Source organism: Rhinolophus hipposideros, assembly GCF_964194185.1.
Source record: "Rhinolophus hipposideros genome assembly, chromosome: 12".
In the NCBI taxonomy this organism is placed as follows: Eukaryota; Metazoa; Chordata; class Mammalia; order Chiroptera; family Rhinolophidae; genus Rhinolophus; species Rhinolophus hipposideros.
The window spans coordinates 59,766,657-59,793,720 of NC_138058.1; the positions used below are offsets into that span (position 1 = coordinate 59,766,657).

The window sequence follows — 27,064 nt, forward strand, 5'->3', positions numbered from 1 at the left end:
AGGAAAAGGACTCCACTGAGGCAGGCAGGAAATTCAGAGATGCCAGAAAAGGAAGAAAGGAATCCGGAGAGGGGGGAGCAGAGGAGGGAGCCTCTTAAAAGGCCAAATGAATATGGGTCCCAGGCTTGTCTTAGTGAGTGTCAGGCCTTAAGTTGGGGAGGGGAGAGAGGTATCTATATAGAAAATAGGGCCCTATCTGTATAGAAAAGGAAGTCACTCCCTAGCCTGGAGGCAAGTCTGATAACCTCCGTAGCAGGCAAGGAACTCAGTCAGACTCAACCATCAGCCTGACCCTACAGCTCTTCCTGAGATGTCTGAATCTGTCAGCTGCCCCCTCTTAACCACCTGGCCCTCAGCGTTGTGTTCTGGACCAGAGGTCCCTGTGAAGTGAGATGCTCACTTGTGAGAATGAAGTGGAAATACCAGATGAGAGCACTGTGTGCCAAGCACTATGGAGGCACCCAGGTAGCACAGGCAACTGTAAGTGAGGAGTTGCTCACTTACAACAGTGAGGAGCAGCTGGGGCTGTTGGGGAATGGGACACAAGGTCCAGAACAGAAAACGAACACAAAGCAGGATAGACAGAGTGCCAAGGGGGCCAGACAAATGGATGAGGTGTGTTCTGGGTAACAGAAGGAGAAAGACAGCTGGCTGCTGGGGAGTGAGAGAAAAGCTGTTGGAAAAAGTACAACTTGAATGGCGTTGGGGGTAAAAATTGAAGAATAGAGACAGTGAGGAGAGAGGGGTGTAAAAAAAAAGAGACAGTGAGCGGAGAAATTTCAGGTTGGGGAATGTGGTCTGCCTCAGTTTCCTTTTCTGTAACATGGGAATAATGATAGAACTGAGGACTTAAAACAACTTTGGTATCATAACTGGTGGCCCCCAATTTGGATTTTTGCAGCTTGAGCCTCTGAAGCTGCCCTTTTGGGCTCTGAAACTGCCTGCAGAGCGAGCAGTCCCTCAGTGCTGATTGTGCTGTTTAATAAATTGTACTCCTTGCATCGCTGTTAAATAATACTCCCTGTATTATTAGGTTGGTGCAAAAGTAATTGCGGTTTTTTGCAATTAACCTTTTAAACCGCAATTACTTTTGCACCAACCTAATATAATTGTGTGAGCAAAGACAGTCTTTTGGCTCTATAGGCCTGAACTGAAACTAAGACTTGATAAATGCTTAATCATATATCACCCATTGTTCTCACTTCATAACTCCTCTTGCTCAATCACTGAGTCAGTCAACTACAGAAAGTCCAGTTTGCCCCCACCAATCAGAAAACAAATGAGGTAAGCTGATGATCTTGTTTCTCATAGCAACCCATCTCTTTGATCACATCAGTTCCTTGCAACTTTTGCCTTTATAACCCTGCCCTATACCCTCCATTTTGGAACATATTTTCTTTTCATACTAAGGACTACATTTCCTAGTTTGCAAACCATTACCTGAATAAACTCTTTAAATTTCTTTAAAAAAGTATGTCTAGATTTTTGTTTACAGTACCCTCCTTCCTAGGTTTTCGAGGAGTAAGTTAATACATGTAAAGCATTTAGAATAGTGCCTGGTATGTGGTAAATGCTCAATACACATTAGCTCTTATTTGTGTCAGGAAGAAGTGGCACAAAAAGAGAAGTTGAATGTGGAAAAATTAGGGAGAGGCTCAGATGACTGGTTAAGTGCTTGGGTTACAAGGTTTTGAGTAGAGGGTTAATACACAAACAGAAAGAAGACACTGTTGGCAAGAGCAATGGGCACGGTGTTAGGGCACGAGGATGCTAGGAGCTCCAGCACCTCCTCTAAACATAGTGCTATCACTTTGAGCAAATCCCAAGACTCCATTGGGGGTCTGTTGCCTGTTGTCTAAGGTCCCTTCCAAATTCTATATTGCAAAGTTGCAGAGCTGGAAGAGAAGGCTGTGACTGCCTGGGTAATGAGGGACCTGATGGAAAGAGATACCAGAGAGGATTCCAGGGTTCTAATGCGGATGGGTAAGTAGAGAAAATGAGCAGGTTTGGAGGAAAGAAAGATGACCTTAGTTTGGATATACAGGCATATCTTGCTTTATTGTGCTTCACAGATATTGCCTTTTTTTACAAATTAAAAATTATGTGCATTTTGACAAATTTACTTTCTCCACTAGCAAAAAGATCACAACGCGCTTTATTACGATACTTTATTGTGCAGCCTGGAACTGAACCTGCAGTATCTCTGAGGTATGCCTGTACTGAGTTTAAGATAACACATCTCAACGGAAATAAATGTCCAGGAGATGGTTAGAAATGTGGGTCTTGACTCTGGGAACCATTTGTAGAGCAATAATTGGAAAACATGATAACAGATGCCACCAAATCTTCAATGTCACCCCGAGGTCCTGTGGCACAGAACATGATCCTGATGGCTGAAAACCACATTGGTGAAAAGACAGGATGGTGAAAGGAAGCACTGGAACCAAGAGATGGACATTTGTGGCTGCTCCTCAGAGGTGTAGAGATCAGCACACAGGCAGATTTGAAGGAAATGGTCCTAGGAGACCCTGATTTCAAAGTGGCTGTCCATGGAAGGGTTGCGGTTTTGTCCCGTCTCAGCATGAGTTCTAGGCCCTGGCCCTGGCAGGAAGCCAACCCACTTCCCCTCTTAGTTGCCCTGGCTACTGCTATAGGTTTACTTTCTAGGCTCTTTCCCCTCTTCTCTCCCTTCATGGGCCTCTGGCAACCTAAAAATTCTTCCCAGCCATCTTGTCACTGCCCAGTGTCACCCATTCCTTCACCTGCCCCCTTAAGCATAAAAATTAGTTGTGTTTTAAATGTGTCAAGTCAAAATCTTGTCTTTGAAATACAATTGTAGTAGGTTGCATTTCATTTAGTCTTGGAATTAGGAGCCAAGACCTACAGGCTGACATGTCTGTGAGATCTCAGATAAATCAGTGGCTCTGGGTTCACCGGGGAGAACAATTCCAGGGTTCACTGGGGAGGCCTGAGGGCAAGCAGCCTGGGCAAGCAGGCTGCAATGGAGACTAGGTTTAGAGAGAATACAGTGGTGGCTGCAGTGATGGTACTGGCAGATAGCCACACATTTCCAAAGCAACTGTCAAGAGAATTCCTGACATCAAAATAGGCTAAGTCCTGGGGCACTAAGACAATATCTATTTTATAACCTCTCCAAGATGGGGGATTTCAATGGGAAATCTTGGCTATACTAGGCAAACTAACTCATTCAGTCAACCATCACCGGCTGAACAACGAGCTCCTGTCCCAGGGCCAGAATACCCAGGGGGCACTAGCAGTAAGGACATTTTATGTCTAATACTGTCAGAGGACTGAATATTGGGAGGGGAAAATGTGAATTGGGCCTTTGGATCATGCCAACCCAGATGCGAATTGAAGCTTGTGGGGACTCTCGAGCAAAAGTCCACCCGTCCTCAAATGTATACATTTCCTTTCCCTTTCAACCCTTCTGACAGGTACAATACTTTAGGTGTCAACCTCCCTGGACTCAGGGTCCAGTCCCCTTTTTCTAGGTTTTGTTGCTTTTTCACTCCTGAGTCTAACACTAACTTCCTATTTTTTCCTTGAAAATATCACACTAATCACCAGGATTAAGCTCCACATACCTGTCCCACTCCAGATCCTCTTCCTCCTCTAATTCCCCTCAGGGTGAGGCTTTGCCTGTGTCGTTTCCCACATATTCTTCCACCCAAGCTTTTTTCAAGCTTTATTCATTCTTAGCTGAGTCTAGTTTTGCTCTGGAGACCATTTTTAGTTTCAGTTCCTTCAGGCACTAGGCCAAATGACCCATTCAGGGCTGAAAAGTCTCGCTGACCTAGGCACAGGAAATTCTGGAGAGTGGAGGACATTTCTAGATGGTTCTAAAACAAATCCTTTCCTTCTTGTCCCTGACGAAGGACAACCTACGACTCCACAATCTGACATGGAGTATGGAATAAAGAGGATCAAGTGACACTGCCTCTAACGTGCAGAACCTTGATCAAATCAATTACCTTCTGGGCCTCAGTTTCCTTCTTTAAAAAATGATCTTAAAGGCACCCTTCAGCTCTGACAGTCTAGGACACTTTGTACCTGGCTCAGCTGGTCTTGGGACAGCCTTGAAAATCTGAAGCACCTCATGTCGTTTGTAGTCCAGAAAGTCTGCTTTCTAGGGTCTAGTTCTAGAGGTCTAATTCTGTTCCAACAGTAGACCTAAGTGTCTGTTTGGACTTGGATCTGCTTCAAATGTCTAGAAGACATGAAGCATGATGCGTATAGTCCTTTCAGACCTAGGCTCTCATTCTCCCAGAGCAGAGCTGGGAACACACTGTGCACTGAGAGATACACGAGGGAGTACAGGTTTCACTGTTATGTGGAGGGGACATGGGCTTGGGGTTCCAAAGAGGAAACCTCTGGGGAATACTTGCTGGGGGCTCGGGGTGAGGCCAGGGGAACTACAGACTCCTAAAGGCAGAGACTCAGCTTAGGAGTCACCGGGCTGGAGCATGGAGGACAAACTGCTGATGGTCCCAGGCCAGGGAAGGCCACTCTAGGCTAGGGCACCCTAGCTCACTCTGCACACAGGCAGCCAAGTTGGTCCCCTGACCCAGTTGTTCCAGCCTCATAGAAGCTCCTGTAGTTTTCTTTGGCTCAGAGAAGCAGAGGCGTCCCCTGAGCATTGGCCCCCCCCTCTACCGCAAAGCAACTGGCTTCCATTACCCCTGACAGCTCCAGCGCAACAGCCCAACCCAGCCCAGCCCCCGGCCCCAGCCCTGGCTCAGTGCCGTTCCCTTTTATGGTGAAGCTGAGGGAAAGCAAGGAGTGAGGGGGGAGTAGTTTCTGGCTGGGCAGAGGGCTGTAGAGCCCGAGTGCCTCTCCCCTCGCCAGAGACCCTCGGACGTCTATCCACAGTCCTCTTTCTTCTTTCTCCTCCACAACCCATTCTGCTCTGAACCCACGACCCCTCTTGCTTGTTTCAGCCCTTCCTCTCCTCCCCCCTGCTGCATATCCGGGGGGTGATTTCCCACTTGGCCAAAGTCCCACGGTTTGGGTTTAGATTCCGGGAGGGTCCGCCCTATTTCCGACGCCCACCTCCGGGGGTGGGTGGAGGGAGGGAGCTTGGGTAGGAGAGGCACAGGTCAGATCACTGACAGGGTCGTTCTACTTGGTGTTTGTGGGGCAGAAAGGCTGGCGCCAAGGAAGAGGAGCACCCGGTCGCCCCAGCCCCGTCTCCATTCCGCACCGCCTCTCATCCCTTTCCCCGAAGCCCGGGCCAGAGAGGGGACCCTGTGGGCGGGGCTCAAAGGAAGCACCTGGCTGGGCCGGGCCGGGAAGCGAAGGGTGGGCAGCAGCGCTGGGGACCGGGGCAGGAAGGGGGGAGTCAGAGTCTAGGGTCAGGCCGAGCCTCCTGCTCGTCTCCGCCGTCGCACCCTCACCCTAGTGCACTCCTCGGCTCCGGGAAAGCGGTCACCGCGAAGGTAAACTAACCGGGTCCCCCGCCGCGCCAGCTGCGAACAGCTGCGCTGTGTGGCGCGCTCTCCGCAGCCCCGCCCGAGACCCCGCCCCTTGCGAGCGAGCCGCGGGGAGCAGGCGAGACGGGGGGCTAGAGAGCCCGATCCGGCCCAGCCGCCCAGCCGGAAGTGCCTGGATTCGGACAGAGTGGCGCTACAAACTTCCGGTCCAACTCTCCTACCTCGGGCTAGCGCGCAGACCGCGTCGGAGCCGAGCCCAGTTGATCAGGTGAGAGGCACGCAGGCGCGGTCTGCGGCCCATGTGGCGGTGGCTGAACCAGGGGAGTGAGGACGGGTCCCAGGCTGGGTGAGGGGCGTGCCGTCCCGAGGCTTACTCCCTCCTCTTTTCCGCAGCATGATCACGGACGTGCAGCTCGCCATCTTCGCCAACATGCTGGGCGTGTCGCTCTTCCTGCTTGTCGTTCTCTATCACTACGTGGCCGTCAACAATCCCAAGAAGCAGGAATGACAAGTGGCGCGCTCTCAGCCCAGGTAACGGCCCGGGGCTGTAGCGCCCAGCCCCCGGGGAGTGGAGTGGCGAGGCCGCGCCCGGGCCTGCAGGGCTGCAAACTTCGGACGAGAACGCGTGCGGCCGAGCGCGATGCCGTCCAGAAGCGGGGCCCTTGACCCGCGCAGAGAAAGGGGTGCCTTCCAGCGCCCGGAGTCCGCGCCTCAGACGGCCCCGCTAGGATGCGGATGGCTTTCCCAGCCCCCTCGGTCCGCAACTCCACGTGGTCCCCAGATGCCCCGGTTGGGGTACGGAGGCACTGTCACCCGTGGGAGTAAATGCCATCCACGGATGAGGATTTGGGTTGTTCACACTTTTCCAAAGTTGTTTAGGCTTTGTTTACACAGCTTTTTTTGAGGGGCTGTAAAGAAACATTTTATTTCCATGTTCTGGGGGTAAAGGGCACGGATTTAGGGATTGGCTGCTGCAGACCCACGTCCTGGAGAGGGGAGGGCGGTGGGGACGGGTGGTGAGGGGCCTGGAAACCAGCCTGAAGTCTGGGTCAAAATGGAGAGGGGGAGGAGGCCGGATGGGCGTTGATTCCTGAAGGACCCCCCCAGAGGAAAGCTGCAGCATCCTTCTTACCTCAGGTCTTTCCCCTCTTTTCCAGGGTTCCAGGACATAGTCCGAGGCGAGATGGAGGGTGCCAGGGGCCTTCACACTTCACTTCCTCCCTTCTACCCATCACAACATACAAAGCAACTACAGCTGGATTTGTTTCAAACAACTTTTATTTCCTCAAAGTCTTCCTTAGCCCTATGGAACAAGAAGCTGCCACTGAGTAGGACCCAGTATAGGGGCTGCTTTTCTTTTCTACTCCCTCCCCCCCCAATATAAAAATATAGATTTTTTTTCTTGTGGTCCCAAATCTTGTGCTGTGGACAGAGGGAAGGGGTGGCACAGCTCTGCTTTGTCCTGTTTCAAGGTAATGCTCTGCAGTGCCTCAGAACAGTGTGGCTGGCATTCCAAGGAGTCACGGTTGTCACATGGAATCAGCAGCTCGGAGGGGACTAGCACATTTCTCACTGTGTTCCCCATCTTGTGGCACTATCCTGTGCATGAAGGTCAAGGCATCAGACCCGGGGAGAAACAGTGAGTGGGGGAGATTTAGGGACAAAACAAACCTCAGGTTGGCCCAAGGGCCCCCCGCTGTAACAAGTCCTGGACTGGGAGTCAGACAGACTACAGGAAATAGGAGAAAAGGCAGGGGCAGAGCGGGGCCGTGGGGGCCTGGCCTGAGGCAGCCTGCAACAGAGAAGAGAGAGGAATCAGGGTTGTAAAAATTGCCCCTCTTCTGGTCTGTTAGCCAGGGGTTGGGAGATGAGAGAGGTGAGTGGGGAAGGCTGAATATTGCACAGTCGTCTGACGCTGGAACCAGCCAGCTTTCCTAAGCCTTCTACCCTAATTAGAAGTTTTCATGTCAGAGTGAAGACTGAGGCCATGATGGGGGGAAAAGTCAGGGACTAGATTCTTAAAGTACATTTAGTCTTTTTGAAGGCCCTAATTAGAAGTTTTCATGTCAGAGTGAAGACTGAGGCCATGATGGGGGGAAAAATCAGGGACTAGATTCTTAAAGTACATTTAGTCTTTTTGGGGTCAAAGGGAGTAGGGAAAGAAGAAAATGATCCTGAATGGCAGATGTGGGAATGAGGGGATAGAAATGAGCTGGGCGAGGAACTGGACCCCGGGGCTCACCCTGGTGTTGAGCGGGGTCCCGGCTCCGGCTCACGGCTCTCCCTGGTCCGAGGGGTAGGGAATGTGGGGCCTGAAGAGCCTCTCATCCCTCTGCGAGTCGGCGGTGAGCCCCGGCCCAACCTGGGCCTAGCCTGTGTGGACAAGGGATGTGCTAAGAGGCTGGATTCTTCCAACTTTTTTGCTTCTGGAGTTTCCATGAGTAAGAATGTAGTTTAGTGGTCAACACAGGTACAGGGACCTTGAATTCCTGGGCACTGTCCCTAGCTGAGAGGGTAAGGCAGGGTAATATTAGGTTAGTGCAAAAAGAGTTGCAGTTTTTGCAATTGTTTTTAACCTTTTAAACCACAGTTACTTTGGCACCAACCTAATAGCTAGAGAACTCTTGGATTCAACCTGTGACTATATACTCCAAGTCTTATTTAACTAGGGGAGGCAAAAGGATCCAGCATTTAACCTTCGTGGCTATACCATGGCCAAGATCTGGCTGAATAGAGAAAAACGGTATAGAAAGATGCTCGAGGACGGGTAGAGCTTCCACAGAGCCTTCTATGCCTTAGCTCCTGCCAGAGCAGCTTAAGCTTCACCCATCTAGTCACCTGCCTTTAGCCAACCTAGCTTGGGGATCTGGCCTGAAGCAGAGTTCATACAGCTGTTCCTAGGAGTAGCAACCAGATGTATTACCTGGGGAATCCGGGACCCCTCCTGGCGGGAACTCTCCTCGGGCAGGTCTGGGCAGAAAGAGAGGAAAAGCTAAGGGCAGGGGCGAGCAAAGCCAAAGCTAGCAGGCTGAGAGGTTGGGGTATATCTGGAAGGGTCGCTGGGGTTGGAAGCAAGCAAGAGACCTGGCTGAAGGGATGAGACACTTAACAGACAGGCACTCAGAACCAGAGCAGCTCTGTGGCATGGTTCAGGGAGGAGGCTGTAAAGCAGTGCTAGGCGTTTTCCCTCCCGCTACCCAGATTACAGTGCCTTGTTGGGCTCTGCCAGAGTTGTTAGGCTGGAGACTGGGGAAGGCCCAAAAGTGTTACCTGCAATCGGGTCCTTATGCAGGGGATCCGAGGGCCAGTCCCTAGTAGACCTTTCCCAATCACCATGACAGCCTCTGGCTTGTCCCCTGAGGACAGGAATGAGCAGCTGCTCCCTAGGGAACAAAGGAAACTGATAAGCAGGGTAAGGGCCATGGAGAAGAAGTGGTAACTTATTTTAAATCAGGGTTGCTCAGTCTTGTCAACACTGACATTTTGGGCTGGATATTTCTTTGTGGCTGGGGGCTGTCTTGTGCCATTGGAGGATGTTTAGCAGCATCCCTGGCCTCTACCGACTAGATGGCATTTCTTCCTGTCCCTTCCCCATTTGTAACCACCAAAAATGTCACCAAACATTGCCAGATGTCCAAGGGTGGTGGGGTTGCCCCTGGTTGAGAAACTTGGCATGTTCTAGTCTGGTCCAAGGAGTGGAACAGCAAGTCGGCGCTTCAATCAGAACACACTCAAGCTGAAATACTCTGAATTCTAGCCCTTAAAGCCTGTTCCAATCAAATGTGTAAGCATTTAAGGATCAAGTCAGCAGTAACCAAGACAGGTGGATTGAGGGCTACCCAGTGAAGAGAGTTTCCGGTTAGGAGGAGTGGGCCGTGAGGGAGGGGAGGATGCTGCCCTGCTGGCGTCTCACAAATCGTTCCCAGCCAGGCGGTCTGCAACTTAAAAGGAGCGGATGGCCAAGGGGGTTTTGTTTGTTTTAAGGAAGGCGTAGCTCACAGTGGCCCTTATGGGGGTTGAACCAGCAACCCTGGTACTATTAGCACCACACTCTAACCAACTGAGCAAACCGGCCACCCTGGCCAAGGTTTTATGTGATGATATGGTCACACACTTGCGGCTATGACAGGTAAAAGGCCTATGCTTTTTTCCATTCTTCAATTTTGTCCAACGTTGCCCAACTCCTCAAGTTGGAGCTTGAGTTAAGTAGCAGGTAGAAAAGTCCTCAGGTTCCTCAACTATAAAACTGAGGATTAAATGAGATAATGTGCTTAGAGCATTGCCTGCCACATAGTAAACGCTCAATAAACGGTTAACTATTATATAAAGGTGTTCACTCAATTCCATCTTCACGTACAAGGTCACGAGTGTTTAGGATAATCCAGGAGGATAACCAACGCCCCTGGTCTGAAGTGGCCCGTATTATATCAAGTCAACGAGGTCCAGGTCAGGTGGCAACGGAGCTGAAGGGAGTTCTTCAGGCCTGGTCTACACCCTGTGTGGGAAGGAAGGAAGGAGGCTGGCCAACCCCAATTTCAGTGGCAGTGGGTACAGACCTGATACGCTGAGTGAGTTGGGCAGTAGGCAGGAGCCTATGTTGCGTGAGGAGGCTGGGCTAGAACTGGCAGGCGTTGGGGATGGGGCCAGGCTGCTTGAAGTAAGGCGATAGGTCAGTGGCTGCTGCCGACGTCTCCTGTCATGGCCTCGGGGCTCTGCGTGGAAGGGACATGAGCAGATAAAGGCACGTAAGTGAGGTACTGTCATTCCACTGCCCTGCTGGCTCTCCTTGGTCAGAAGATGCCTGTTTTCAAACTTGTCATCACACCAGCATCCCTCTTCTGAAGTAAATCTAAGACGAGTAGAAAGACCTCTAATATTTATTCATCATCCAGTGCTCAGCCACTCCTCACCTCTCTGTACTACCCAACCTGCTCCCCCACCAGTCTATCCCTGTGGCAGTTACTGAGCTTGGCTTCTAGAGCATAGCTTTCCTAGGTTCTCTTACCTCTCACTGCTCCTCTTCAACTACTCTTCCTGTCCCTTAATTGACACTGCCCCCCCCCCCACCATTCTGTCCTTGGTCCTCTCCTGCTCAATGTACTTTAAACTCCCAAATCTTCCTCTCGCCCTTTTCCTGAACTACAGTTCTAATTGTCCACTGGGCATTTCTGACGGATAGTCTCTCATGATGCAAACAAAATTCATTTTCTCCCACCCTTCCTTTTGTTCTCCATATCTTGGTGAAGAATCTGCAAGAAACCTTGTTTCATCTTTCAATTTCTCGCTCTTTTAGATTTGTGTTTAACCAAATCGGGACGATTCTACCTCGCCTTCACTTGAGTTCCTCCTTTCTTCTCCTTCTCTGTTGCCAATGTCCAGATACAAGTCATTAGCTCTCATTCAGGCTTTTGAAAAAAACTTCCCCACTGGTCTCTCTCTTTTTACAATCCATCCTTTACACAGGTGCCAGAAGTTGTTATTCTAAAATACAAACCTGATTAAAAATCATTTTGGCTCAGGCAAGGGGGAGGTACGGAAGGTCTTTTAAAGGAGCGAGTCTAAACCTTTTCACGTGGCACTCCCAGCCCTGCCCACTGTGGTCCGTGTCTACACACCCTCGGTAGGGTGCTGACTTGATCCTTCACACCCTGTGTTACAACCCCTGTGGCTAGTACTGGCTGTGTGGTTCCTCTGCAACGTGTTTCCTAGTGAAACTGGGTGTCTTACATGTCCCATCTCGAATGACACCTCTGTGAAGCCTCCTTGACTATTACAGGTAGAATTAATTGTTCTCGCTTTATTGTCATTTTCTTACTTGGCCAGTAATTGGAGTTTCTGTCTCCTTATTAAATCAGTACATATTAAAGGACTTGAAATAGTGTCTGGCATATAGTAAGTACTCAATAAATGTTTTGCTGATATTCTAATTAGATTTGAGTCTCTTGAGGGTAAGGACCTTCTCTAATACTACATATCCCAGTGCCTATAAAATACTGTCTAGAAAACAGAGACCTTAATATTGTTTACCTGAATCGCAGACACACACTACAGACCTTAAGCTGGCTCAGTAATCTCTTGTCTAAGGGCATATGGTTATACCCTATGGGGCAGCAATCTGGTCCATTCCTTGTGGCTAGAGCCTCACTTTATAAGTTCTGAAAGGTGGGGGCCCAGTGGTATAGACAGTGACTGGGTGGGGTAGGGAGGCTTTCAGCTTTGGCAGGTTACTTCCTCATCACAGAGGCACAGCAGGTGCGAAATGCTCTCAAACTGCACGAGCTATTAACCTTCACAAAGCTGAATTCAATGGGGGTTCCAGGATGTCAGTTGACACCTAAGAGCAACATATGTTAGATGTGAAAAGCCTCCAACTTAGGAAGGAGGTAACAGTAACTTCATCTTGTCTGGCTACACTGAGCAGAAGCTGGCAATAACAAGGCGATTTCTGGAAGGTCCCAAACCAAATTTTTAAAAAAATGATACTTTCATGAATAAGGACTAGAAAGGGAGCGATCTCAAGATGGAAGCTACTCTACAGCTTTGAGGAGCTTGTTGAGATGCTGGGTACCAAGTAGAGTTTAAGACCACAGCCAAGAGTCAGAAACAACCAGATCGTAGAGGGCTAGTAAGAGCTGGTACAGTGAAGCCGACGGACAACAGAAGTCAGAGATTCAAGGCCACAGTGAAGTAACCTGAAACGTTACCCGTCACCAATGACTTAGTGATACTGTAGAATCCGGACCGGGGTAATTCTTTGATTAAAACAGTAATGTCACTATTATGTCCAAGTGACAGTGTACACTAGGCATAAATAATAAACTTGATAGAGGGGGACATAGCAGCTTTCTAGGTGTTCTGAGAAATCTCCATACATATGGTAGGAGCATGCTGAAACCATGTTAAGGGATGAAGCCTCACCCACCCCAAAAAAGGATGAGAGCACAAGCAAGAAAGCAGGCGAAAAGACTTTGGGACGCTTGTAGGTTCTGGTGAGAAACTGCATGACACTCAAGAAGGAAGGAAGCGAAACAGGCAAATCGTTTTTAAAAAGTCAGTTTGAAATGTAGGGATGATAGGAAAGGTACTAAGGATACAACTCAGGAATCCTGCCTCTAAAGAGAGTTTCAGGAGAGGAGACAAGGTCTGGTTTAGGGGGCAAGTCTGATCTGGAAAGTGTAAGGCTTTTAAAGATAGTATTTCAATCCTTACTGAAAAGGCTATCCTAAGATCTGGCCAGGCCTGCCTAAAAATTTGGCATTTTGAGCACACAGCCGTGTCTCATGTTTTGGCTTTTGGCCCCCAGTATAATCCAGGCCTGCAGAGTTCCCATTGAGACAAATTAAAGGGAGGAGCCTCAACTCTATTATTTCTTGGTTCTGAGCTATAGAAACAGCAGCTTGAGACTGAGTGCAAGTGGTATGTGATCAGCTCTGCATCCAGAGCCGGTGAGGTGATGCTCGATGGTAATCGGCCACAGGCTCCCTTTGGAGTGGCAGGACAGTCCTGGGGCAAGTCTGACACGAGGAGCCCCGACTGACCTCCCACTGTGTGAATGCGAGTGAATGTTCTAAGGCCTCACAGTTTAGAGCAGTTATGTGACTTGTGCCTAGGTCCTGGATCATCCCCCCAAAACAACTTTGGAACTGCCCCTACATGTAGCACCCCAGATCTTTAACCCCTAGGACTGCAGGCCTCATTTATGCCCTCGGAGGGGTGGGAAGGTAAGATACACGTTCATGCAGTTCCCAATTTCTTGCCTTTTATTTGTTCAGCAAATATTTGCTGGTCATTTAATAAGTGCTGGGCATGGTGCTGGGTGATAAGTAGACGTGAGAGGAGACATCTCCTGCCATCAAATGTTTCAGTCGTTATTTAACATGAAACTTGTTTGCAGTAAAAGTGGTGAAGGCGCTGGAGGACTCTTCCTGTGTTCTTTGACTCACTTCTCAAAGGAACCTCCACTCACCACTGGCCTTTAGCTGCTCTACCAAAAGCTGTCTGTTAGCTGAGCCAAGGCATTGCACAGGCCAGGAAAGGGTTCTAAAACCTCAGGTTGAACTGCGGGTTGGGAGGGATGAGTGGCAGTGGTAGGACGATAGCTGAAGACTTTACACTTAAGTCCCTTGTCTTTTACCCCAGTGTCCTGGAGGCTGGGTAGGCTGGAGGGCAAGGGCATGTTTCAGTTACTGAGACTTGCTTGAATCTAGGGCCAGGAATAGGATGAAGCGAGTGAGGCATCTAAGGTATACAACATAGGGAGATCCTTGCCTGAGCCTGAGAGCAAGTACCTTCCTAAATTGTGTGTCCTGGGCGCCTCACTGGCCTCCCCCCCAGTCCTTGCCCTGTTTTTATCAATACATAACCCCTAGGAGAAGTTGGATTATCTCTCCGCCCTCTCCCCAGCAGGCCCTTCTTTGAACCGTTTCCATCTGCCCTTGCACCAGTTAGCTTGCAGACGTGACTTCCCTCATTCCGTCATTGTATTAACTATTCCCAGCGGATCTCTTCCTTCTCTGCAGCAGCGGCTGCTGCTAACTGCTGGCTGCGCTTCTGAGCCAGTGGGCAGGAACTTGACCACGGACCTGGGAAGGTGGCACTCAGGGCCTGTTTTGTAGCAGGGGAGAAGGAGGTACAGCAGATCCTGACGATGGTTGGGGGTGCTGGGAGTCAAGGCTTACTCAGAGGCTCCTTCAGCCTCCTTCCCTAGGAACATTCCTGTTCACCCCAAGTTGGCTACTCGTTGGCCTTCTAAAATGTCATCCCCCAGCATCTGAGGACAGAACCTGGCAGACTAGTTCCCTGAACCTCTGCCTCAAGCTTCTGAGTGGGCTGCCTAGATCTCTTCTGAAATTTTCTGGATAGCCCAATCTCACGTTTTGTTCTAGCCATAAAGGAGTCACTAATTAAATGTATACTTAAATGTGATACAATTTTTATACATTAGTGGAAATTTTCTTACATAAGTCAAAAAAAAAATCCTTCATCAAATCACAATGCCAGTTTTGGGATAGGAAAGTATAGCTGCTTTATAGTTAGATATATCAGTGGTCCGGGGGTCGTGTTCTTCCTGTCTTGGAAGACCAAGTATGTCTAGAAGTGGCAGGGGCCAAAGAGCCAGACGTGTGGAAAAGGAAATGTCACAAAGCCACAGCAGATAGATCACACTGGACAAACAGAAGTCGTCCCAAGGGTTGAAAATACCAAGTCCAGACCCAGAGTCTGCACCACAGGTCCTGGTCCCAGGCGAGGGCCGATCCCCCATCCTGGACTCATATCAGACACTTGAAGAGACAAAGCAGCACAAACTGCAGCAAATGCCCAGGAGCACAGAGGAGGCAAGATTCCCAGTATCTGCTCTTTCAGTTCCTCACAGTATTCCTGTTTGGTATTAGTAGTAAACCTTTCCTTGACCCCCTGACTTAGAGACATAGTTTCTTAGTTCTTATAAATCTTTATTCAAGTCCCTGGGGTGTTAGCACTCAAACCATCTCTCTTTTCCTGCTTCTGAGCTCATTCTCCTGGGGAACATAGCGTCTCATTTGGTTTACCAGCACCTGTATATAGAGCCAACCCTGAGTCACCTTTTCTACAGTTTGGCCCTTTTTCTGCCTGCGGGACTCTCCACGTAGATACCATGCCATCCAAGTATGTCTAAACTAGACAAGCTCATCACTCTCACCCAACACTGTCTTAATGTCACCATGACCTCTTCAGCTTGTAGCCCTGAAGCTCTCTTAGTTTGTCTCTCTTCCAGCATCACTGAGTCCTGCCACTTCTATTTCTGGTTCTCTCCTTTCCAGACCCTGGTACAGGCGCTGGTCTTCTCATGTATAAACTACTCCAAAGGTCACACCTCCCCTCCCTGCCTGATACAGTTCACAGACCGCTCACTCATGTAAGCCTTTGGTTCCCATCATTCTCAAAAGCACACAGTCATTGCCATATGCCTCATTAACTCATAATCTTGGTTTTCAAAACATTTCAGCTTCTTCCTCCCACCTCGCTTCACCTGGTTCCCATGGTGAAGGGTTTGCCCCTTTCAGCCTGCTAGTACAGCAGTCTGTCCTCTCTATAGCAGCTCTGGTCCTGGCTCTCATTCTCATCTCTGGAATGTTTTTGTCAAACCGTATACCACCACCCATTCTTCAAAACCGTTTCTCAACTAAACATTATTTGGGTAATTTAACTCCTGTTTATCTATGACAGTGGCTCCCAGGTCCCCTGTATGTTTATAATGTGTGCTTTTATGTTATATCTTCTAGTAGGAATTGAATTACTTTGTACTGACCATGCCTCTTTTCTATTAGTTATTCGGGGAAATAACAAAGAACCAGAATTCATGTCTCTCACTCCAGGAGCTTAATAGAGCTCTCTGCATTGGGAGGGTATTTAAAACTGCCTAGAATCCTCCAGCAAGGGCCTAGAATCCTCCAGCAAGGACCTAGAAAAGGCTCTTTACTATCTCCCTTTTGTGTAGACAGGGAAGGAGAATTTATGATGCTATATTCCTTCCTAGGAACTATGAGTTAAGAAGAAATTAGACGAGGAAAACCTTTAGCCAGATTTGAGATGGACAACTCAAGTATACCAGAGCGTGAAAAGACATAGTTTGAATAACTGCCACTTAATAGCTGTGTTAATCTTGAACAAGTCACCCATAAATAGCCTGTTTCCTCATCATAAAAATGGAAAGCCATCTATCCCAAAGGGTTCTTGTGAAGATTACATGAAATGTATGTGATGCTATTTTGTTCACTGTTTAATGTTATTTACATATAAGGCATTGTTACTACTTGAATACTCTCCTTCAAACATGTCCAAGTGTCCTGTCCCAGGGAAGACAGAATTGCAGCATAGAAGCAGGGTAACTACGATATGTGTCAGAGAGTAAACGTCTCACTGGTCACAGCCGGGAGGGACCGCTGCTCGCCTCGGGCTGCTCTAACTCGTGCAGTCGGGTTGCCAAGGCGCTGCGTCTGTGCATGTGTCTGGTCTACAGCACAAGCTGAGTAGCAGGGACAGGCTAACAAGGATGAATGAGTACAGCCCGAGAACCAGCAAAGCTCCTGGTGCTAGGTACAAGCCTCCATACTCGGGCAAGATTTCTGTGGCCCAGAAATCATATACAACGTTGATTTGTGGTTTAGTGTATTTCTAGAAGGGGCACTGCCACAATCTCTCCCCACCATAGCCTGGTCACTCCCAGAGAATGGTTCTGGAGTCTTTTCCTCTAATTTTTCCCTAAAGGACCATCTGTTTCTGGTATCCACTTTGACCCAGAATCTCTTGTATTATCAGGCAGGGTCTCATCAGGCCAAATTAGGGGGACTGATACAAAGTGGAGCAATTGTGGCCACTGCTGGAAGAGGCTAGACTTGCTTTGTAAGCCTAGAACAGAAGCTGTCTGCAGTTCCATTTTTCTTTGGAAGAGCTGGAATCTTTGATTTCACTTTCTGAATTGGCTCTGAAGCCAGGAACAATTTCGGCCCACAGGACCTTGGAGAGGATTCTCCATCATTCTACAGTGTTGCAATTTGGATTGTAAGGGCATTTCCTTACACTGTCTCCAAGAAGACAGCCTGGCACTGTTCTTGAAGTGGAGGCTCCATGACTCAGTGTGGCTCTGCTTCAGCTAATGTTTCATCCTTAGAAACTTCCCTGCCTCCCAGCACGTGCTGAAGCCCAGATACCCAGGACTGCCACCTATGCCACACACCATCCCACTCTGGAGCTCATGCCGCAGGGAACACCAAGGTCGTAGGAGAGGCTGCAGATTCCACTATGAACTAATTTTATTGATTCACCCTTTGGTCCCAGGCCAAGTGTATATCTTCAAGCTCTCACTTCCCCCAGCAAAGCCCCAAACAACTGAACACCTGTTGCAGGGGCTCCCAGACTAGCTTACCTCTCACAGGACCCAGCACCCGGTGGCTGACCTTTTGGGTGCTAGAGCCCAGGGCTGGCAGCCCTGCAGGCCGACTGCCATGAAAAGGAAAGCTGGGGGAGTTCTTCATCTGTGGAGAATTTTGTTGGCTGCTGCTGCTACCACCAGCACTTGTGCCAGTGCTAAAACTTCGCGTGCGGCTCAAGGTATTTTCAGAGCAGGAAACAGGCAATCCACTGTAAAGAAGCAGATGCCAGTTAACCCTGGGCGAGGGAGATTGTGTCTCGAGCCTTTTCCCATCGTCTGATGCTCAGTAAAACTTCACCTCTGGGGTGAAAAGGCCAAGGGACTCATTCTGAGGGATAAGGAATTCTTGTCGATGGATAAGTTATCTAAGCTGGGGCATACCAGCTGATCTCAGAATGCCGAGGAGCCCTTATCCACACATACAGGCTCCTGCAGGAAACATACTGAGAGCGACAAAGGCCCTGGGCAGCTTTAACTCCCAGTGGAGATCCCCCGTATTGCTGTGATGCTGGCCTTTGGATCCCTCAATCAGTCATTCACAACCATTGGAAGCTGAGCCCTGCCCACACCCCACTCCAATTATATTTGATTTTGAGCAGGGCTCTGGAGCAAGGAGTCCCGACCCGATTTTCAGATATTTATAAAATATGCAGCTCCAGGTAGAAGGGAAGAGGATCCCAGTCCCAAAAAATGAGCTAATCTTACTAATTTTAATTGACCCTAAAAATATTCACCATGTGGCCCTTCTGGAAGTAGGGAAGGAACATAACTCCCCAGGAACTCCTCACTCTACAGCCTGTTCCACTTTCAAATGCGTTGTCCCTTCCACCCTGCTGGTCTTACTTGTTACACTTGGGCGGAGTTCGGGAGCCTTTCTTCTTGTTGACAGCCGCGTTCACAGTGCTGCTCGGGCCTCGGCTGCTGCGCACATGTCTGAGCATCCAGGCCCGGAGGTTTGTGAGGCTGCTGTGCTCCGACAGCACGATCCGGGGCCATGGATTGCATTCTGCCATGTCCAGAGCTGCAATGGCCAGAGCTCGGCCCACCTGGGGGGGAGTCATCCAGTCTGGTTCAGTGTCTTAGTCTTCCAAACCAGGTTGCTGTGTTGGGGTGGGGTGCACAGCACAATGGAAGGAAGGAGAGGCCAGGCCACAAGTTTCTTCAACAGGTACCCTAACTTTTGTGCCTGAACTGCTTATCACAAGTAGATTTAGACCTGTTTCCTAAACCATTGCTCAGTGTCTTAGTCCCTAAACCATTTGGGGCCCATATCCATGTGAGCTGGGGCAAGTGTGCTTTCTGGCTGGTGCCTGGAAGGAGTTCTACCAGAAGGCATTTGATTCTCTTCTATAACCCACAGCTCTTTCTACTCCTGTGTGCCCCCTAGGACACCAAGGATCAAGACCACTGTAGAGGGGTGCTTTTAGCCCAGGAGTGAACTAACCCAACAGCAGCAGGAACATAAGCTCAGGGGCAAAGAATCTGACTCAGATGGGCTGGGGATTGTGTGTCGGGGAGGGAGTGTGTGTTCTCAGAAACAGCGCCCACTCATCCTCCGCGGCCTGCGCCTGCCGACTGAGGAGAGTAACCAGTGGGGAGCTGCTGAGAGCGCTGAGCCTCTCTTCAGAGGAACTTAGAGTCGGGCAGCAGGAGTGAAGGCCTTTCCAGACCTTGCGGTTCCCCCTTTCCCCACTTATCCCATGTATTCATACCTGCTCAAACAATTCCACAGTGTATCTGGAGGGGAAAGCCGGCGGGGGAGGGGGGCTGGCACGCCCGTTGTCATGGCAGGCAGCAGGGATGCTGTTTACTGAGCGTCCAGTGTTGTAATTGCACTCAAGTGTGTAGCTAAAACACAGAGAGCTTTATCAGTGTGCTGTTTGGACAGAATTAGGACAGAACCTTGGGGGCCAGCCTAGGTAGTCTAGAAGGTAATCACTTGGAAAAAAGTGGACATAAATAGAAAGTCCTAATCCCAAGCCACCAGCAGCTGACCTTGGCACTGTATCATATACCCAGGAAGTCCCAAAAGGGTGGAGTCCCAGACTAAAGACAATGATAACACTAATCGTGAGACGGCCTTTTGAAAAGACTTGGGCCGTCCCCTGGCCCTAAACTGTCTATACTCGGTATTGCTTTCTTTATGGAAACTATTTCGTCAACTGTATCCCAGTTCCCACCGAACCTGTGGATTATCCCTGAGGCTTTGTAGATTGCAACCCGACCACTTCCCTCCTTAGACTGGCCATCTCGGCGGTCTCGGGCGTACATGTTCTTCTCTGAGAAATTGCAGCCCTGGAAGTCGAAGTGGGCGGAGTTCAAGGAGATGAGCTTTGGATACAGCATATTTTCCACCTGTTTCGGGGGAGGAAAAAGGCATCTCAGGAGAGCCAGACAAATAACAGACAAGGGCAAGAGAGATGGCAAACATGGGGCCAAACGTGACCTAATACACAGCAGATACCTTCACAACCATCAGCAGTAGTCAGCATTTCTTGAATTCTCACAGAATGTTTGACATTATTTCCAGGTGTTAAAAAGGTACAATTCTACCTCTTTTTAAGCTCTTAGCTTCTTCTCTCCAGTAATACAAAATTGTCCTCCTCCCCTGGTTTCCCAAACTGTCGAAAAGAAAGGACTACAATGCCAACAGCTTGACCCTCTTTCAAAGGTCATGTTATGACTGAGACACATGGCCCCAATGCCACCCCTTCCTGCCCCTTTGACGCTTGTTCAGAAGTAGTTCACCCTTTCCAGCCACAGGCCTTCCTGCCAGATCACCTTCCCTCTGTTCATGGCCTAACCTTCATCTCCTAACCTGCCACACTTCGCACATGCACATGACGTTCTGTGCACTCTTACCTGGGTGCTCTCATCACTGAAGCTGTTCCCATACATGAAGCAGCCCCTTTTGGAAGCGTGTCCGTGCAGGTCCACATAGTAAGCAACACCACTCTCTTTGGGGGGGATGGAGTCGGGGGCTGGCTGCTCAACCTCAGTGGACGGCTGTGGCATAACCCACACACTGTGGGGCTTCTGTTCTGCTGGCTCGGTCTGTGTCCGGGCTTCAGGGTTCTCCCCATCCGGTGAGCGCCCAAGGTGAGCTGCGTTGTGGAGATTGTTGGCTTTCTCCAGGTCGGAAAGGGGAGCGTGAGGAGGGAGACGAGGACTGTGCTGGTGCTCAGAGGGACTGTGGGAGTTCAGACGGGAGTGCACGTGGTGGTAGAGAAGCACAGCTTTAGCCCCGTAGATGGCTGGGTGCAGCATCGCATCGGGCTTCAGGTACTGACGGTTCAGATTCACTCCACGCGAGTCTGTGCTGTAGGGAAACCAGGACTGGAGCGGGGTCTAGAGGGCTGGGCCAGCAAAGGGGGCACTAGAGTAGATGCGAGGAGACTGTGGGAGACGGACTGACATAATGAGAGACTGAAGTTCATTAGGAAAGAGCTGAGGCCCTCTCCATAACCTGCTTTCATCCTACCACACAGACCTAAGGGGAGTGCCCTCTACGCAGATGCCCCCACAGTTACTCTAGCTCTGCTCCCTCCAGAGTGTCACTAGATGGGATCCCATTCCTTCTGGGGTCACTGCATGGTTACATGGCCTTGTCCTCATTGGGGTACAAGAGGATTGGGAATGTAGGAGAAGTTAGAGGAGAGGCTGATAGTATTTCACTGACATGCAGGGCCTGAAGGGGACTCGGGGGCAACCCAGACAGGCTGGGGACGCTTCTTACCGGTAGTGGCCCCGGACCACACCATCGGGGTTCAACATGGGAATCAGCTTAAACACGAAGAGGCGACGTAGGGTTTGGGCCCGGGGATCATCAGGTCGGAGGATGAAGTCCAAAAAGCCATTGAAGACAAAGCTAGATGGAGTCTCCCCAGGGTGTACCCTACTGCTTAAGAAGAATATCTGAGGTGGAAAGGAGAGCAGCCATTAGGTCAGTTACTCTGCAGTTCCACTGGAACAGCATATAGGGCGGTGAGGGTAGTGGTGGTGGATGAGGCAGGCATAGCCCCTGGATTTGCAGCTGGCTGAGTTTGTAAGTGAAGTGGAACTGCCACACTTGCCTGAGAATACAGGCTGAGGCTGTGTCTAAGACACCTAGAGATACGGTGGCCTTAAGCAATCAACAGTGCCTAGACTCGGGAGAGGCCAAGGTCCTACCTTTACACTTTTCCCACTCACCCTTTTGCCTGTGAAACAGAATGGTCGAGGGGTGCTGATGTCAGGAAATAGCTGCTCTAGACGGGGCTCTCGATCTTCTCGAAGCCCGTGGCAGGAACTGATAGTTAGCAGATCTACACGAAGTCCATCCAGAGAATAGCAAAGGATCTCCCGGTGGTAGTAGATAGTATCCAGGGGGCTATAGGGAGAAGAATCCTTAAGCCAAGAGAAGTCCCTAAAGTCCTAGCAGGAGGTGGGCCTTGTCATGAGTCCAGGACTTGTAGCTTCCGGTCCTTTACCGTAACCTTTGGGCCTTACAGTCCCTCACAGTGTTAAAGGAGGTACAGGACTTGGGAGGAAGTCTGCATTGCCAGAATGCAGACTACAGGACAGGGTGAACTTTGTTTCTCCAATGTACAGCTCCCTGCGATAGGTTACTTAGCACAGACACAGAGCTGCCCTCGGTGGGGACAGTACACAGGTGTGCTGAGCGATGGCAGTGCTGGCTCAATTCTGGATAATTGATGGGAACTGGGATATTAAGGCCTTGAACTGAGCAGGTGGTGAGTACAGTGTAGGTGGCGGTACGCTGAGATCAAGGTCACACAGAAACATTTGTCAAAGGTACCCAAAGCCCCACATTCTCTACAGAGAAAAGAACTGATGAAGTTTTGATGCATGGCTCTTAGGGCAAGTTCCAGAAGTAGCAGAGGTACTGTCTGGTCCAGGAGTGTGTGGTACTAGTAAGAATGGGGTTGGCACCTGCGATGGGTAGGGTGGTTCTCCAGAAAGCGCTGGTCTAGCTGGTTTAGCAAATCCTGGCAGTCGCTATAGGAGAAGGGGTAGCAGAAAGCGAAGAAGGTGGTGGTCCCACGGCCCTCCACGAAACGGTGAACAAAGGATAACACAAACTGCGACTCTGTCATCTGAGGAGCAAGGGAGGAAAGGGGAGGGGCAACATGCCATCGGTGTCAGAACTAAGATCCTACTGGAGTCACCAGCTACTGACCTCACACCCTTGTCACATTTACCAACTTCCCTCCCTCTGAGACTTTCCATACGTCAGTCAACAAACTCCTTCCAAGAGCTCCTTCCTGGCTTCCTGAGGCAGGGGCTTACCTTGGACTCCAGCTAGCGCGTCAGGGTGTCCTGCCTGCCTAGTGCTCTGTATCAAGGGTAACTCCTCTTTCCTTTCCCTCCTCTACTTTTAGCACCCAAGTCTTTCTTTCCTCCTCACAGAGAACTTACCTCAAAGGTGGGCCGGTCTCGAATGCGTTCCCAGCGTGGGCGGGTGGGCAGTGTACGCACAAAAGGGGCCATGCCCTGGGAATACAGCTTACTTTGCTTGTTCATGTTCATAATATTGATCTTGATGAGTTTTCCTGGAGATCCTCCCCGGACACTGAAGTAGAACCACGACCTGAGGGCCAGAGTAGGAGAGACAGGTCATTATAGACAGGAGGGTTGGAGACGGGATACGTGGCAGATTAATAAGGAGGCAGGAGGAGGAAAGGGACAGGGAAGGGTAGGGTACTGGTATGACCTATAAGGCCACGGGCTAACTGAGCTCGATTTGGGGACACCCCTTTCTTCTTCCACTCGCTCTTACTTTCTTCTTACCTGTTGCCATTCTCAAACTCTGTTTCAGCACAGTCTGGCCGGGTCCACACATTGAATTCGTAGTCAGGGGAAGAGGCAATGCTGCTGGTGGAGGCTGATGCCCCGCCTGCTCCTCCTTCCCCATCACTAGACACAGATTCCACTTTCTCCACGTGGGCTAGGTTCCCTGAATCAAAGCGAGAACTGAACAGCAATCCCCCACAGCGCAGCTCCATGGTGGGGCTGGGAAAGCATCCTCCTGCCCCACTCCGGCCCTGAGAGCTGGAGAAAAATGGGGAGTGGGGTAGGGGGGAGAGGGAAGAAAAATGAAAACAAGTTTCCTGGGTATCTCTGGAGAAATGAGAGCTACTCTTCGGAGTGCCTTATGAAGCAAGAGGTTCTCTCCCCACCCCTCAGAAAAGGTAGAAGTGGCCTTCCAGCAAAGGCCGACAGAAAGCAGTATGCTGTCCCCACACTAAGGTTATTACTGACCTAAAAGGATCCCGTTTTACGACAGCTTGGCTATTTCAAAATGAGATACTAGCCTTTAAGCTTCTTTGCAGCCCAAAGATTAGAGAATATAGTTAGAGGGGTCAGATTGCCCAAACCTAGCCAAGATACACCCACCACAGCGCATGGCCGTTCTTAAAGAATGGGCCGCTCCGCCTCTGCTTCCCAGGCTGCCTCCCCGCAATCCAGCAGAGCAGAGCCGAGAACCACGTTTCTAAGTTTAAATGGGCAGCTTCCTGTCTCCGCTCCTCTGTCCTCACAAGAACTGACCAGGCATTCTTCTGTTGCTCCCCTGAGCCCTGGAAGGGTTGGTTCTTCCTTTTTTTTTTACCACCCTATCCCTGTTATGGAAAAAAAGTGTGGCCTTTGCCAAGTCGAAGGAAACTGGGCAGAAACCATTTGCTTACCTAGAGACTAGCTCAACTCCCGTGAGGGCACAGGTCTTTCCACCCTTCTCCTACCCTGTAAGCACTGGAGTCCCTGAATAAGCTACCGGGCGGTTATGGGTGAGTAATGGGTGTTCCGAGCACCCCTAAAAAAGTGGTTGTAGAGAACTACTTGGGGGCAGACGGGTGGCTTCTCAACCTTCGACTGTGAAGGACCCTTACCCCGACCACCTTGCGCGGAGCAGGTAGGGACTTGGAGGCGTGGGGTGGGTGGGGACAGACTCACACTCCAGGGAGGGCGGGGAGGCAGGTGACAGGGGTCAGGCGCGGGGCCACTGGCGTGGGGCGGAGCTGAGCGAAGCCGGGGCTGAGGGGCGGGGTGGGATTCCAGAAGTGCCACGGGCTGCCGGGGCTGGGAGGGGGCGGGGCCGGGGCGGCGGGGCCGGCATCCCACGCAGAGCCCCTCACCTCTCTCCCGGCCGCTGATCCCGCTCCCTTTCCCGCTAGCGAGGCGCCACCTCGGGCCCCGGCACCCGGGCCCTCCACCCAGGACCCAAACAAAACCCGAGCGCCGTGGTGCCGGGACCCCGCTCTGCCAGGAAACAAGAAGTCTTTCGCCTATTGGCCACGGGTACAGCTGGCTACCCGCCCAGTAAAACTCACTGCCATTGGCCATTACGTAGGGGTTCCCTCGCCCGCGAGCGGGTACCTGAGCCAGTGCCGTTTGGGGGTTCGGATGATCGACTGGGCGGGAGGGTTCCACCTGTGCCTTCTCAGAAGGCGGTTAACGGCCTGCCCATCAGGAGGGGGAAGACACAAAGTGACCAAGAAGTAAATTGGAAAAGACCTGCAAAATAAAAGAACAACATAAAGTTAATCAATGTCTGAGTCGCTCTACGTGTACCACAAACACCTAGCCGGCTCAGCTCATCTTCCACGGGCCTGGTATCCTGCGGTGCATGGGCAAAAGCCGAGTGGAGGATGCGGGCATCGATCCCGCTACCTCTCGCATGCTAAGCGAGCGCTCTACCATTTGAGCTAATCCCCCAGTTGTGGTTGTTGCTCTTCCCTTTGCCTTACAGGTTGTTGCAAGCTGTCCTCTGACCCGGGGAACAAGCTCCATTCAAAATACTTAGTACCAGAGGATAGTAGAACTGTGGGCAAAAGTTTTAAAAAGTAGGCACGAGATAAGTACACGTAAGCAATAGTAATAGAGCCTTATTTAAAAACACCTGTTAATATGTTTGCATTTAATCCACAATAGTTGTACTGTACTCTGATCTCTTACTGCATATATATTTTACCGAACTTCGGTAGTGCTCATGCAAATTCAGTCGGCCTTCGAGTTAACCTTTTTCCCCCCTGGCTATTTCAATTAGATGGAGGTTAAAAAGGTTGTACGAAGTCCTTCGAGCCGGAATCGAACCAGCGACCTAAGGATTGCCGCTCATGTTACCCACTACAGTCCTCCGCTCTACCAACTGAGCTATCGAAGGCCCCGCTGGTGTGGCGTGTTGCGAATTCCCCTCTAATACTTACCGAGGCCGCACTACTCCAGAGACCGATAGATTTTGGGGTTCTGGACCCTCTTTCTCCTAAGAAAGCTCACCCGGGCCAAGCCCCTCCAGGCAACACAGAACAGATGAAGCCGGAGACATAAGTGCGAGCAAAGGATGTTGTCAAAGGACCCGCTTCCGACTCCTGGACCGAGGAAACACAGGCAATACACTTCCTTTCCGTTTCCCTGCTTTCGATAAAACAATACAACGCCGCCCCACACTCACCCCCCGCGATGGCTTCTAGAGGACTGCGGACGAAGACAGATCCCGTCCGCAACCCTGAGCTTATGCGCAGCACTGCCAAGGGAGACCGGTATGCACACGTGCTCCACGAGGCGAAAGCCCCGTTTGCAAAACAAATAGCTTTTGCTATTTCTGCTCCGCATTTCCCTTCGGTTCTCTCGAGACGCCAATAAAATCCTACTGCTCTCCTGATGTGAAGGACATTTTTTCAGTCAGTTCACCAACGTTTTTTCAGGATGTATTCGTCTTGACGAGGGTAAGAAAGATACAAACCACGCAGCTGCAGGGCCGGGGACTGGCTGACCCCGCCAAACTGGGGCCCGGAGCAGGGCCACGCCCACCCGGCCCCCGCCCCTACCCGGCTCACGATTTCACCTCTTTTCCCAGGGACAGGCAAAGCCAGTCTACTATCCTTTGCTCACCAGAAGTTCCCAGTGTTTTAAAAACAAAGAAACCAACCTAAAACCCAACTCTGTGAAGCCTTGCTTTGTAGTCTGGCGGGATGGGTGTGCGGGGAGACCTGGCCTCCATTTCCAGCTCTTTCGCCAACTGCCTGTGCTGCCTGAAGTCCCTATTATCCTGGGTAAATCCAGGTCAGGTGACGGGTTCAAGGCCCTAGCAGCTCACGTTTTACGGGTTCTCCAGGCTGAGCTTTAAAGCCGAGGGCTCTGAAGTCGAGCACAGCAGGCTTTACGCCCACCCACAGAGCAGGACGGTTAACTTCATTCAGTCGCAGCAAATGCTACCATTGTGTACCCAAGGCATTAGCTTGGGGTGGTTTTCTCGGCAAGGTGTTTAGCTTCCTCTCTCTCTCTCTCTCTCTCTCTCTCTCTCTCTCTCTCTCTCTCTCTCTCTCCTCTCTCTGGATTGGAAGCAGAAGTTATTTATGTTGCTTTTTTTTTGAGGCGGAATTCAGGTAACATGATTAACAATTTTAAAGTATGAACAATTCAGTGGCATTCAGTGCATTCACAATGTTGTGCAAATTACCACCTGTGGGGACAGAGCCCCAGAGAGCAGTTTCCAGGCTCTCTGCCTCACGTGGAGAGGTGGTGGCTCTGGTGGTGGATGGCTGTCAGCTGCGGCTAGTTGGCCATCAGCTGTAACCATTGAGCCACTGGCCACTAATATAACTGCCGCGGCTGCGGCTACCGAGGGAGGTCGAGGAGAGTGGAGGACAGTGAAGGAGAGTGAAGGAGAGTCGGTTGGTTGGCAGCAAAGCGGACAGCAGGTCGC

At 50.5% G+C, this 27,064-nt stretch overlaps 2 protein-coding genes across 8 annotated transcripts; one reads left to right on the plus strand and one right to left on the minus strand.

Moving 5' to 3' along the window:
* The first annotated feature begins 5,618 nt into the window (after nt 1-5,618).
* OST4 (oligosaccharyltransferase complex subunit 4, non-catalytic) lies at nt 5,619-6,859 on the plus strand. Its single transcript, XM_081068930.1, has 3 exons — nt 5,619-5,718; nt 5,844-5,981; nt 6,608-6,859. The coding sequence occupies exon 2, from the start codon at nt 5,845-5,847 to the stop codon at nt 5,956-5,958; it is 114 nt and encodes a 37-aa protein (XP_080925056.1). The 5' UTR covers nt 5,619-5,718; nt 5,844; the 3' UTR covers nt 5,959-5,981; nt 6,608-6,859.
* Nucleotides 6,708-25,801, minus strand: AGBL5 (AGBL carboxypeptidase 5). 7 transcript variants are annotated; one of them, XM_081068925.1, is made up of 17 exons: nt 25,566-25,801; nt 24,736-24,873; nt 23,152-23,412; nt 22,780-22,951; nt 22,294-22,457; nt 21,553-21,730; nt 21,098-21,276; nt 20,224-20,680; nt 19,547-19,716; nt 19,074-19,209; nt 18,205-18,407; nt 17,356-17,570; nt 10,007-10,162; nt 8,721-8,833; nt 8,374-8,420; nt 7,693-7,823; nt 6,708-7,242 (listed from the first exon to the last, which is right to left on the minus strand). In XM_081068925.1, exons 3-16 carry the CDS (start codon nt 23,364-23,366, stop codon nt 7,775-7,777), a joined length of 2,454 nt encoding a protein of 817 aa, XP_080925051.1. In that variant the 5' UTR covers nt 23,367-23,412; nt 24,736-24,873; nt 25,566-25,801; the 3' UTR covers nt 6,708-7,242; nt 7,693-7,774. The 7 variants fall into 7 exon arrangements, with proteins under 7 accessions (XP_080925051.1, XP_080925053.1, XP_080925052.1 ...); XM_081068927.1 differs by lacking the exons at nt 24,736-24,873; nt 25,566-25,801 and adding an exon at nt 24,313-24,579 and having other exon boundaries at nt 6,708-7,049; nt 7,122-7,242; XM_081068926.1 differs by lacking the exons at nt 24,736-24,873; nt 25,566-25,801 and adding an exon at nt 24,048-24,641.
* Nucleotides 25,802-27,064: the final 1,263 nt, after the last annotated feature.